The sequence below is a fragment of the Kogia breviceps genome, chromosome 11 (assembly GCF_026419965.1).
Source record: "Kogia breviceps isolate mKogBre1 chromosome 11, mKogBre1 haplotype 1, whole genome shotgun sequence".
Taxonomy (NCBI): Eukaryota; Metazoa; Chordata; class Mammalia; order Artiodactyla; family Physeteridae; genus Kogia; species Kogia breviceps.
The window spans coordinates 57,513,918-57,527,866 of NC_081320.1; the positions used below are offsets into that span (position 1 = coordinate 57,513,918).

The window sequence follows — 13,949 nt, forward strand, 5'->3', positions numbered from 1 at the left end:
CCTCAGAAGCTGGAGGAGGCAAGGAATGGATGCTCCCCTAGAGCTTCTAGAGGAAGCACAATCCTAAAAATACAAATTTTGGCCCACTGATACTAATACTGGACTTCTGGCCTCCAGAACTGTGAAAGAATGGATTTCTGCTGTTTTAAGCCACCAAGTTTGTGGTAATTTGTTATAGCAGTCACAGGAAACTGATATGATCACTTAACAGAAATAATTTTTAAATTGCAAAGGTAATTTTCAACTAAAGGGAATAGACATAGTACTTTGTGGCCAAATTATTATATTTAACACTTACAAATTTCCAATAAGGTTACACATCATAGGCAGTATAAGATTTTATTGATGCTTTGAAAGAAAATTGTTCCTCACTTGTGAGGTTAGTTAACTTCCTAGGCATTTTTTTGTAAACTTCCGTCTACGTTCATAATGGTACAAAATGATAATTAGCCAAATTAAAGTAATAATTTAACCTGTTTTACTTTAAACTGTATGATTAAATAATTCATTGAAAGAAACATAAAAAAGCCTTTCTGTTTTTCAGGATGAGGCTTATTGAAAATAATTCCTCAAAGATTCAATTGCAAATAGATGAAATGAAACAACTTAGGGCGGAGTATGACACAAAAGAACAATATTGTACTTTCTGCAAAGATCCTTCAAAACCTATTCCAGGTACAGTATTTTGTGTAAAATATTTGAGAGAAGTTCCAATTGTTTCCAGTTACACAAATTAATATATATGTGTTACCATGTATATATCTTCCAAGTATACCGGGACTTTAGCCAGACTTTACAAACAGCTTTAGTCTGGCCTCTAGGTACATACATGGGAATGAGAAAACTTAAACAACCCTAAACGATTAAAAGAGTTGCAGTCTGGCTGGATTATATAAAGTATAGTACAGTGACTCTTAAAGTGTGGTTCCTACATCAATATCAGCATTACCTGGGAACCTGTTAGAAATGCAAATTTTTTGGTCCCGCTGCAGATTTACTCTGTCAGAAATTCCAGGGATGGGAGTCGGGTTCTGGTGGTGGAGCCCAGCAGTCAGTGTTTTAACAAGTTCTCCAGGTTATTCTGATGCATTTTATAAAGTTTGAGAACCCATGGAATATGTGAAAAAACTGTGGTATGTTAAGTTCTGGTGAATATTGTTGACTCACATTGATGTCAGAATTCACTGGTTCCTCATTTTCAGCCAAGCCACATTTTAAGAAATTGGAGTATATCCTGGAATTCCTCCAGAATATTGAGAGATTTGTATAATGAATGGATACAGGAATTGCACATATGCATCCTGGAGTAAAGAAAGACTTTGAGAATAGATAACTGTATTCAAAACTTTTCAAAATTCCAACTAGTGTTTATCCAGAGGCAGAATCAATAAGTGGAAATTTTAGGAAGTCAGATTTGATTTCAATGGAAGAAGCTATGTCTTGAGATAATGAGCTACCCCACACCAGACGATTTTAACTGAGGTTGAATGATCATCCTATGATTGGTTGAAGCCGGGACTAGATTCACTTTCAAGTACAAAATTATGACGCGGTCCTCTCACTGCTGTGGCCTCTCCCGTTTCGGAGCACAGGCTCTGGACGCGCAGGCTCAGCAGCCATGGCTCACGGGCCCAGCTGCTCCGCGGCATGTGGGATCTTCCTGGACCGGGGCACAAACCCGTGTTCCCTGCATCGGCAGGCGGACTCTCAACCGCTGTGCCACTAGGGAAGCCCCAGGGGGGTTTCTTGAAGAGAATTTTGAGGTGTGCCTTTAAAGGCAACAATTGGTCTGAATGAGAATGAAAGTCATTTGAAGTGTGTGTATGTGGGGGGCAGTTATGAATAATGAATAGAGGGGACAATGAACGAGGGAGAAAGAACTGAAGATTTGGCAGGCATTTATAAACTTTGCATTGGAGAGAATAAACAGATTACCCTGGGGTTAGTTGTAGTAGACTAATGGAAGGTTTGGTTAGGGAAAAATCATTGAACAGGAATCCTGAATTATTAGGCAGAAGTTCTTGGTGTTACTGAATAAGATTGATATTTAGGGGTTTGCAAGATGTAGTTGATGCGGTCGTTAAAATTTTTTTTCTTAAAATGCTAAGGTTTGGACAATCAGTCTTCACTAAGTCTTCATTGATGGTTTGTTTAAAACTACCAGCCCTTTAGAAATGTATGCTAATTCTGTTTATGTTCAATAATCTTCAAGTTCATGCTACAATTTCTTAATTATTTCTTAACATAGTCAACCATCTGACCTATTTTGCTAAGACTTGCTGTTTGAGCACAAGAGTCCCACAGGTGGCTTGGCTTGTTTGATTTGTTCCCTTTTCCCTTAGGCATGACTCTTCAAGAATCTGTCAGTTTAGATGCTCTCACTAAATACTTGAAACATCTTGAAGATAAATATGGAGAAATTGAGCAACTTATGTCAAAAAAATATTTACCAGCTCAGAGGAAGGCAGATTTAGATGAGGAAATGATTGTGGTATTAGAACGGAGAGATTTAGCTGAAAATCTGAACAATGAATTACAGTTTCGGTATGAAAGTTGAATATATATTTTTTACAGTTTGAAGCTTTTATTTGTGTTTATTTTAATATTCCACTATTTGATTTTAGGTTCAGTATATTGTTAATGTTTTTTATCTTTATAGTCATCAAAGACTGCAGATTATTTCACAGGCACTTACTTTGTGGGTAAAATCTGATATGAGCAGATCATTTCAAGACTTCATGGAGCACATTCAGAAAAATAAAGATTTACACGGTAGATGATCTATATTTTTTAATTAACATGAATAATGGAAAACATTTTTTTTTTCCCCAGAAAGCTAAAGAATGGAGATTTTCCTAGGCTGAGTTTAAAGAAAGTAAAAATGTACTTACTTCTGTTAGGTCTCTGTTACCTTGTGGGCTTCTTCCTTCAACAGCTGACAAATAAATAATTGGTAAAGAGTAGACTTGGTTAGCCAAGGAGAGAATACCTGAAAATGTACCTGAAAATAAGGAAGAAAGGGATGGGGAAGCTACTCAGTTTAGGAAGAGTTAGGTGCTATTAGAAACTATAGCATTAAGTTATTGGTATTAAACATTTATATGTTTATTTTCTATTGATTGATAACCTTAAATACCATCCAGTGGTGCTTTCAATATTTACAGGTGAACAAGGCATTGTTGAGGAACTACTTGAAGATGACCCAGGCAAGGCAAAAGAAGATGAAGTTTTGCTATACTACGTTGAAAGGCAAATATTTAAAAAGCTTTTTGATTTTCCTTGTTAAGATATTATAGCATTTATTTAATATTTATTTAAAGACATTAAATGTTTAGCATTTATGTAGCATCTTTTTGAGCTGTAGTCTCTAGCTTTTGTATTTTAAAATTCTACTCTAGTAGACAAATTAGAAAATAAGCTAGAATTTTTAAAAATAGATTCTTTGTGGAAAAAAAATACCAGATTGATAGTCTAGGAGATTTTTCAGAGGTTATAAGTGGATTGTAGTGTTAAGTTTTATTTATATTTTTATATTTTTTATTTTTTATTTTTTTCTGACCTTATTGTGTCAGATTATCCTAGCAAATTTAGTCCTTTTTTTCTCATTATTTCCATCCTATGACATTAGGAAGGCATATTTCCCCTAATACTTATTAAATTATTATATATATTTTATAGTAGAGGCTTAGAGATCTAAGACTTTATTCTTTAAGAGATTAATTCATAGGCTATGAGGCCAGTATGTAGTGAACATATGTGATATTCCTAGTCTTCTATGTTAAACAGTTTTCAACTGTTGATTTGCTTGTTATGGTACAAAAACGGGGTAAAGATCATTTTGAGGGGCACCAAAGCCTGGATTATTTACTTATACCCTATGTTTCTCTAAGTCTGTCAGCTTCAGATATGAGAGAAAAGCGCTGGTTGAGGTTAAAAGTTTTATATGTTTTGCTTAATGTTACTTTGGTGTTTTTCTCCTCTGGGGTTCCGCATTCATTTGCAACACTCTTTAAAATCCTGTTTGTCATAGTTTTAATTGTAAGGACTGAGTTGGAGATGTTTTGCCCTAGGAAGAGGAGTAGAAGCTTAAGTTATCTGAACTATTATCTTTTCTTGTTGTATTAGTCTCACATTTAGTTGGGAGTCTGATTCCTGGCAGAGCAACTAAGGCTTCCGAATACCAGGGACACTTCTTGATCTTCAACTTGGCAGCCTTTGTGTGCAATTAATATTTCCCCTAGGCTGAGCCTTTAAGCAGAGTGCCCTTCTTTCCCCTGGTTCTCCTTTTCTTCTGGAGATGATATGAGAGAAGAAAAATCTGAGCTCATTATAAATTCAGTTGAAGTTCTTTCAACTGAATAAATTCAGTTGCTCTTTCTGTGGCTTGCTCTCAGCACTATAGGAATAAGGTACAGGATCAGGTTCAAGTCACCTGGCAGGTGAGTCTTATTCTGAGGCTACAAAAAACAATATTAGGGAAGGAAGTGAAAGAATATCTCACAGAGTGAATGAATCTAGTTATTTATTAGAGGTGCTTTTCTGTATTACTATGCTACTATGTTTAGTCTGTATTAGACATTTCTAATCACTTTACTTTTTTTGTGTACTACTATATAATGAAATGCACTGGCTGTAGGTTCAATGAATTAATCTCACTTGGGAAATATGAAAAGGCAGTTTATTTTGCAGCAAACAGTCCTAGAAGAATTCTTCAAAACATTGGAACAGTGAGTAAACTTAAGGGTAAGCATTTCTCTCTGAACCTTACATATGTATGCTAATTATACTTTTTTTTTTCCTGATAGAATGGGAAGAGTATTGAACTGGGAAACAAGATCTACCATTTACTCAGTTTCCTTACCTGTAACATTAAGGGGTTTGATTAGGTTTTCCAAATTAAATTATGAAATATTTCAAGTATACAGAAAAGTGTGAGAAACATAAATAACAGCCATGTACTCGCTATCAAGATTTAATAAATGTTAATATTTTGTCAGATTTGCTCCACTTCCTTTAAAACACAGCTTTGTTGTGGTGAGTTGACATACATACACTAAATTGTACATAAAATGTACAGTTTGTTAGGTTTTGACATACGTATCCTCCAAAAGTTCCCTCATTCCCCCAGTGATTCCTCCCTCCCACTACTCCCCACCCCTCCCACTGGTCTCCCTTCCAGAGCGTCCCTCCAGTCCCCAGGCAACTACTAATCTGCTTTCAGTCACCAAAGATTAGTTTGCATTTTCGAGAAGTTTATATAAATGGAATCATATAGTAGGCATCATTTTTTGACTGATTTCTTGCACTTAGTCTGATTATTTTGAAATTCATCCATGTTATTGCATCTATCAGTAATTCATTCTTTTTTATTGCTGAGTAGTGTTCCATTCTATGAATAAAAATCCTTTACCAGATATATGATGCAAATATTTTCTCCCAGTTTCTGGCTTGTCTTTTCATTCTCTTAACAATGTCTTTCTAAGAGTAGAAGTCTTTAATTTGTTGAAATCTAATTTGAGTTTTTTTCTTTTAGGGATTGGGATTTTAGTGTCGTACCTAAGTTATCTGTGCTTAATCTGCAGAGATTTTTCTCCTATTTTTTTTCCCTAAGGATTTTATAGTTTTAGGTTTACATTTAGGTCTATGATACAGTTTGAGTTAATTTTTATATATGGTGTGAGGTATGGGTCAAAGTTTATTTTTTGGCTGATAGCTATTCAGTTGTTCGAGGATAATTTATTAAAAAGACTTTCTCCACTGAATTGCCTTTGTTGAAAATCAGTTGTCCATAGGTCTGTTCTATTTCACTGATCTATTTATTTATCTTGATGCCTATACTACACTGTCTTGATTACTGTTGCTTTATAGTAAGTCTTGAAATCAGATAGTGTTAGTCTTCTAACTCTGTTCTTTATCAGATTTGGTTTGGCTATTTTAGGTCTTTCGTATTTCTGTTTAAATTTTTGAAATCAGGTTGTAAATTTCTACAAAAAGGCCTGCTGGGGATTGCACTGACTCTGTAGTCCAACTTAAGGAGAACAGACACTGGACAGTATTGAATTTTCTGATCCAGTGACCCCTTAAATATGGTATATCTCTCCATTTTTTTTAAGGTCTTTTAAAATTTCTTTTAGCAATATTTTGTAGTTTTTAGTGTTCAGGTTTTTTTTTTTGACATTGATGTTTAATTTTAAATGTTAAATGTTAAAATGTTTACTTTTTACTCAGAAGTTTCAGACATCTTACAAATACCCAGGAACTCTTTCTTTGGATGTGCTCTGAATTTAGCATAAATTAAAAGTGATTTTAAAAATTAAAAACATAAAAAAAAAATTTTTTAAGTGACATTAGTATATTCCTGAGTTTCTTTCTCTTCTCCCTTTGACTTGGTCTGCTCAAAGTATGGATTGCAAGTTTAAGTAAAACTCAGTGCTTGCAATTAATGCTTAAATAAATATAATTACCAGTGAAATTGGAAAACAGCCAACTTTTATTCATTTTCTAGGTATGTGGATTTTATTCTGAGAAGTTCAACAATACTAGACTGGTGGTACTTACTGAGTGTTTCTGAGAATCACAAAATATTCTTTTATTTTAAAACTCAGATGTGTTTTTAAAATATGAGAAGCTCAGAAGGAAATGCAGGGGTATACATAAAGGGGAGGTATACTCAATGTAACTTACAAATATAGAAATTAATTAGTCTTATCTTAGTTCTAAGTGGAAATTCTTGATGTCAATATATACAGCTTGTTTTAAATAATTTCCTTAAAAATACCTTTAAATTCAGGAATTTGAACAAAAACATTCCTTTTGCTTTTACCTGAACACAGAAAATCTGTCGTCTATACATAGTGTATATAAACATATGTATTAATAGAGATTGCATGACTATGAATTGTGTGCAAATGGGCGTGTCTCATATTTTTGCCCGCACAGTTTTCAGTATTTGATCCTGGTGCACGGTAACACAGAGTGTAATTTTATAGTTTTTATTCAGTGGACTTGAAGTCAATAAACCATCCCAATTATTTACAATTTAATAACTGAGTGATTATCAGATCATGTTACACTGCAAAAGTATTCTTATATCATGAGTGCTGACACTGGGCATTTTGGGTGTTAAACACTAACTTTCATAAGTCTGAGGTTTAAATTGGCATATGCATATGGCATATGTGGGGAAAATGCCACAAAATTTAATAAACTTATTATAATTACAGAGTTGTTTAACCATTACTGAAATTTAATTTTAGAACATTTTCATTATTACAAAAAAAAAACCTTGTACCAATTAATTCCTCATTCTCTATTGCTTCTCCTCTAAAACCTGGGTAACCACTAATCTACTTGCTGTGTGTATAGATTTGCTTATTCTGGACCTTTCATATAAATATGATAATACAATAAATAGTCTTTTGTGACTGACTTCTTTCACTTAGCTTAATGTTTTTGAGGTTCATTCATGCCATAGCATGTATCAGTAGTTCATTCCTTTTTATGGAGAAATGATATTCCATTGTATGGATGTACTGTATTTTGTTTATCCATTCATCTGTTTATGGTCATTTGGGTTGTTTCTACTTTTTGGTTATTATGAATAATGCAACTGAGCATTTCTGTACAAGTTTTTGTGTGGATATGTTTTTATTTTTCTTGGATAGATACCTAGGAGTAGAATTTCTGGGTTAGGGACTTCACTGGTGGTCCAATGGCTAAGACTCTGAGCACCCAGTGCAGGGGGCCTGGGTTCGATCCCTGGTCAGGGAACTAGATCCCACATGCTGCAACTAAGAGTTTGTGTGCTGCAACTAAAGATCCTGTGTACCGGAACTAAAGATCCTACAGGCTGCAATGAAGATCCCACGTGTGGCAGCAAAGATCCTGCCTGCCACAACTAAGACCTGGCACAGCCAAACAAACAAACAAATAAATAAATAAAAAGAATTTCTGGGTTATATGGAAACTCTATGTTAATACTTTGAGGAACTGCTAAACTGTTTGCACTATTTTCCATTTCCACCACCAGTGTATGAGTTCTCATTTCTCTACATCCTTATCAATACTTGTAATGTCTGTCTTTTTGATTAAAACCTTTCTAATCTGTGTGAAGTGGTATCTCATTGGGTTTTTTTTTCCTCATTGTGGTTTTAATTTGCATATCCCTAATGACTAACAATGTTGCGCATCTTTTCATGTGCCTGCTGGCCATTTTATCTTCTTTGGAGAATTGTCTATTCTTTGCCCATTTGATAATTGTTTTATTTGTGTTTTTATTATTGAGTTGCAAGTGCTCTTTTTAATTCCAGGTAAAAATCAGATAGATGATATGCAAATATTTTCTTCTAGTCTGTGGATTGCATTTTTGCTTTCTTGTTGGTGGTTTTTTGGTTGTTCATTTGTTTGTTTGTTTGTTTTAAATTTTTTTTATGTGGACCATTTTTAAAGTCTTTATTGAATTTGTTACAATATTGCTTGTTTTATGTTTTAGTTTTTTGGCCACGAGGCATGTGGGATCTTAGCTCCTTTACCAGGGATCAAACCCCCACCCCCCCTGCACTGGAAGGCGAAGTCCCAACTGCCGGACCGCCAGGGAAGTCCCTCTTGTTGGTGTTTTTTTGAGGTGCAAATGTTTTTAATTTTGATGAAGTCCCATTTACCGATCTTCTTTTTTTATGGCTGTGATTTTGGTTTTGTATCTTAAGAAATCTTTGCCTAACTTAAGATCCTATATTTTCTTCTAAGAGTTTTATTCATTTAGGTCTGTGGTCTACTATGAGTTAATTTTTTTGTTTGGTGTGAGATAGGGGTGCAAATTCATTCTTTTGCATGTGGATATCCAGTTTTCCTAGCACCATTTGGTGAAAAGACTTTTCTTTACCCATTAAACGGTTTTGGCCCCCCTTTGTAAGAAATCAATTGACCATAAATGTTTGAGGTTTTTCCTAGACTCTTAATTCTATTCTCTTGCTCTAGATGTCCATCCTGTGCAATCATACTATCTTGATTACTGTAGTTTTGTAGTAAGTTTTGAAATTGAAAGTGATTCCATCTTTTGATTAGTATTAGCATGGTGTATCTTTTTTCCATACTTTTACTTTAATCAGCTTAATTTGTGTCTTTGTATTTAAAGTCAGTGTCTTCTAGGCAACATGTACTTGGATCCTGCTTTTTTATACAGTCTGACAATATTTGTCTTTTAATTCGGGTGTTCATATCATTTACATTTAATGTGATTGTTGACATGGTTGACTTTTATTTATTTTCTGTTTTTCTCATCTCTTACTTTTTTTTCTCTTCTACCTTTTGGATTAGTTGAATTTTTTTATGATTCCATTTTTCTCCTTGGTTGATTTATGAACCTATAACTCTTTGTTCTCTTATTTTGGTTGTTGCTTTAGGCTTTATGGGTTATATCTTTAACTTATTACATTCTACACTCAGGTGATATTGTACTACTTCATGCATTGTATAAAAACAGTATACAGTTTGATACTTGAACAACAAGAATTTGAACTGCACAGGTCCACTTATAGGTGGATTTTTTTCAGTAAATACTTGTTATAGTAATACATGACCTGTCATTGGTTTAATCTGTGGTCATGGAACTGTGGATATGGAGGACCCATGTGGATACACGTATTCATGGATTTTTGACTGAGTGGGGGTTGGCACCCCTAACCCCTGCATTGTTCAGGGGTCAACTCTACTTCTAAATGCTTATATTCATAGCATTTACCATTTCTGGTCTTCATTCCTTTGTGTAGATTGTTTTTCTATCTTGGGTCATTTTCCTTCTGCTTGAAGGACTACCTTTAACCTTTCTTACAGTACAGATCTGCTGGTAGTATATTCTTTCAGCTTTTAAAAAATTTTTACATAAAAAAAATTTTTTTTTTTTTGGCTGCACCATGCGGCTTGCAGGATCTTAGTTCCCTGACCAGGAATCGAGCCCAGGCCCATGGCAGTGAAAGCGCTGAGTCCTAACCACTGGACTGCCAGGGAATTCCCATTTTATAGCTTTTTGAAGTTCTTTCTGGAGGCTCTGAAGTAGATTTCCATTCCATGCCGCTCTCCTAGCTTCTAGGTAGCTGTCAGCAATCTTTGGCATTCCTTGGCTTGTAGACCCATCACTCCAACCTCTGCCTAGGTTTTCACATAGCATATGATATTTAGTCATTATCCAAAATATAAACTTTAATCCACAAGCATTACTTAAAAATTATAAATATGTACTTTTAGATTAAAATTTTTAGAAAATGCAATGAGATGAAAATAAGAATATGAAATAAGGAAAAGCAAACTATTACTTAAAAGTATTTGACTCAAAAACTTTTCTTCTCTTTGTAGCTGTTGGAAAAATTAGAGGGAAGCCTTTCCCATTACTCTTATTTTTTGAGGCTATCTTTAGCATAAGTCATGCTTTTAGACATCCTGTTGATGCAGAACTAACCCTGGAAGGAATCAAATGTGGATTATCTGAAAAACGTTTAGATTTAGTTATCAATTGGGTCACCCAGGAAAGGTAAGAAAAGTTAAACTTTTAACTTAATTTTGAAATTTGCTTAATAAAGTTTTTTGTTCTCAAATTTTAATAGTTTTCTTATCAGAACGTTATTTGAGCATTTATTTCAAATCTTTGTTGCAACTAATCAGTCAGAAAGTATTTACTAAGCATTCATGGATGGAGTAATAGAGCCTAGTCACAATGAGCCCAGATCAGGAGTTGACTCAAGGCAGGTGACAGGATGATTCATGACCACTTAATGGTGCATGGAAATTGATAGGTAAAGAAGGATAGAAAAGGATTGATCAGTATCATGCTGCTCAGAGGGATAAGGCAGGAACCTGTTTTCAGGCAGGCTGTGGATACATGTAAGGGATAAACCCAGGAGAAAACTTGTAAGCAGGAGGGACATGGACCTAAGGTAGCATTTAAAAGAACATACAAACCAGCAAAGACAGGCAGTAGGTGGCTTCTTGGAGTAGAGTCCCAGCACAAATTGGCAAATTTGTACCAGGGTTCCCTTAAATTGGGTTCCCTGGAACCAAAGCCTGAAACAGGAATTTGGGTGTACATGGTTGATAGAAGGAGGGCTTCTCAAGAAAAACCTATAAGGGACTGAGTGAAGCAGAACAGGGAAGGGGAAAGAGCCAAGCAAGGACGTGACCTCAGGAAAGTTCTAACCTTGGCCTTATTTATAGCCGGATGGCTCTGAAGCATAAAACACATCACAGAGCTGTTCTCACTTGAGGCAAGGGGCCAGGCTTCCTTGCTTCTCCATCAGTCAGTCAAGGGCTGTGGGCTGCCTAGATGGGAATACATAAGTCTGGGCATGGTGGCTCCCACTAGCCCAGGGCAATTCCCTATGGAAGGGAAGGACCTGCGAGCCACTGGCAGCCAACACCCAGAGCAGCTGGGGAAGGGTATGTTGGCCCAGTAAAGAGGATTTGGGCAGGATGCCAAAACAGCATCTGCCTTAGTCAACCATTTGCACAATACAGATCTATATGCTTCTCACATTAAGTTCACTCCATCCAGGCATATCTTCTCTAGGATTTTATGGTCAATTCTTGAGGAAACTTATAAGAGGAGGGTTAGCGGGAGGAACTATAGCCCTTGTTGCTAGGTCCTAGGGCTGTAATTTGTTGTTTTTACAACTTTATTGAGATATAATTTACATACAATAACCTAGACATGTTTAAAGTGTACAATTTGATGAGTTTTTTAAAAACAGCATTATGAAGACACAATTGATACACAGTAGACTGCACATATTTAAGGTGTACAATTTAAGTTTTGACATATATATATATCCATGAAATCATCACCACAATCAAGACAATAAACATATCCATGACCCTCAAATGTTTCCTTATGTCCCTTTGTAATGCCTCCTCCTTCCTTCCACCGCCTCTCGATAACCACTGATCTACTTCATGTTATTCTAGATTCGTTTTTGTTTTCTAGAATTTTATATATATGGAATCACACATTGTATATTCTTTTCTCTCCTTGGTCTGGCTTCTTTCACTTACATTTATTTTGAGATTCATACATATTAATTTGTACTCATTATCTTTCTCTATCACCCATTATAGATTCTTCTTACTTACAGTTTTGGTCTTGATGGCTTGTCTGGTAGAATGACTGTGGTTACCATGCCTTTATCAAACCATGTTTCTGGGGTTTTTTTTCTTGATTTTATGTTGGAGTATAGTTGATTAACAATGTTGTGTTAGTTTCAGGTGTACAGCAAAGTGATTCAGTTATACATATACGCATGTATCTATTCTTTTCGAAATTCTTTTTTGTTTTTATTGGCCATGCTGAGTGGCATGCTGGATCTTAGATCCCTGAACAGGGATCGAACCTGTGCCCCCTGCAGTGGAAGCACAGAGTCTTAACTACTGGACCACCATGGAAGTCCACAAATTCTTTTCCCATTTATAAACCATGGTTATTGATTTACCCATTAGCAGTGTTCAATTGTCTTGGGACTACCCAGAAATATACCAGTAGATCATCTGCCACCTGTAACAGACAACTGTATACCATTCAAAAAACAGCTGTTGGGTCCTGCTAAAGTTGGAGTATTTATCCATGGAATGTCAGTGAGTGTAACTAGAAATGCCCATCATGAACTGTATTCTGACAGACTCACCAAGTCATAAGGTCATGTGGGCTCAGGAGAGTCCATGTAAACTCAAGTATAACCAAGATCATGCTCAGTCAGGTCCAGAGCACACAAGTAAGCTTCATGAATAAGTGGCCCAGACTCCATGTCAACTACCATTGCCTGATGGATACTACTTCCACAGCTCACACCTGTGGGCTCATGCAAGGGTGGGGTTACCTAAGACCAACAGACAGGAGAAGAAAAAAACCCCAAACTTGGTTCATGGAAGGTTCAGATGGTGTCCATGTGATGCCAACTTGTTACTTCATCTTTCAAAGACGGAGGAACATCCTTTAGGAAGACACGTACTCCTTAAACCAATGATAATTACATAGTGCTGTATTCCCAATAGGTAGAATACTTGGGTCTGGGAAATGAAGAGTGGCCCTGCTCAACTATTACTCTCAGGAGCCTGCTTGGAGAGTGTGTTAGGATTCTCCAGAGAAACAGAAAAAATATATATAAATAAAAAATTGGCTCATATGATTATGAAGGCTGAGAAGTCCCAAGATCTGCAATCAGCAATCCAGAGACTCAAGAGAGTCAGTGCTGTAACTTCCAGTCCGAAAGCCAGCAGCCTTGAGACCCAAAGGCAGGAAAGACTGATGTCCCAGCTAAGTAGTCAGGCAGTAGTTCCCTCTTACTTGAGGAAGAGTCATTCTTTTTGTACCATTCAGGCCTTTAACCGATTGGATCAGGGCCACCCACATTCAGGAGAGCAATCTGCTTTACTCAGCCTGCCGATTAAAATGTTACTCTCTTCAAATACATCCTTACAGACACGCCCAAAATAATATTTGACCAAATATCTGTTGTTGGTCAAATAATATCAAGTGTCAACTTGATATTATTTGACCAACAACATCAAGTTGACACCTAGAATGAACCATCAGCACAGGGAGTTTGTGCTTCCCATGCCTGCAACTTTAGGCTCTGGGAGTCTGGAAGTCCTGATTGACTTTATCATGAGAAGGTAGGACTATTGCTAAATAACGGGGCAAAGGGGAATATTTTTGGCACTCAGGCCCCCTATGCCCTTGAAGAGAGCATGATACCTGGATTTAATGATGTCATTAAATGATGTCATTTACTGCTTGGGAAATTTTATAAGGGAAGGAGTGAGATCGTATAGGGAAAGAGCCAAGCAAGGATGTGAACTCAGGTGAAGTCTAGTATTAGTATTATAAGGAGAGAGCTGTGGAGCATAAGCCTTACCGCAAAGTTGTTACCGCTTGTTCATGGGACTGGCTTTTTGTATCCCTTACTAGT

The 13,949-nt window shown here is 36.1% G+C and overlaps 2 protein-coding genes across 3 annotated transcripts in view; one reads left to right on the top strand and one right to left on the bottom strand.

The window, feature by feature from the left end:
- The window catches only part of RPS27A (ribosomal protein S27a), a 394,104-nt gene that overhangs the window by 15,141 nt on the left and 365,014 nt on the right, over window positions 1–13,949 (bottom strand). The window lies entirely within an intron of this gene.
- The window catches only part of CLHC1 (clathrin heavy chain linker domain containing 1), a 31,586-nt gene that overhangs the window by 6,732 nt on the left and 10,905 nt on the right, over window positions 1–13,949 (top strand). The window contains exons 3-8 of the mRNA XM_059078946.2: window positions 545–675; window positions 2,343–2,544; window positions 2,660–2,772; window positions 3,165–3,249; window positions 4,637–4,743; window positions 10,351–10,525. Coding sequence (XP_058934929.1) covers window positions 545–675; window positions 2,343–2,544; window positions 2,660–2,772; window positions 3,165–3,249; window positions 4,637–4,743; window positions 10,351–10,525 — 813 coding nt within the window. The remainder of the gene's footprint in view (window positions 1–544; window positions 676–2,342; window positions 2,545–2,659; window positions 2,773–3,164; window positions 3,250–4,636; window positions 4,744–10,350; window positions 10,526–13,949) is intronic.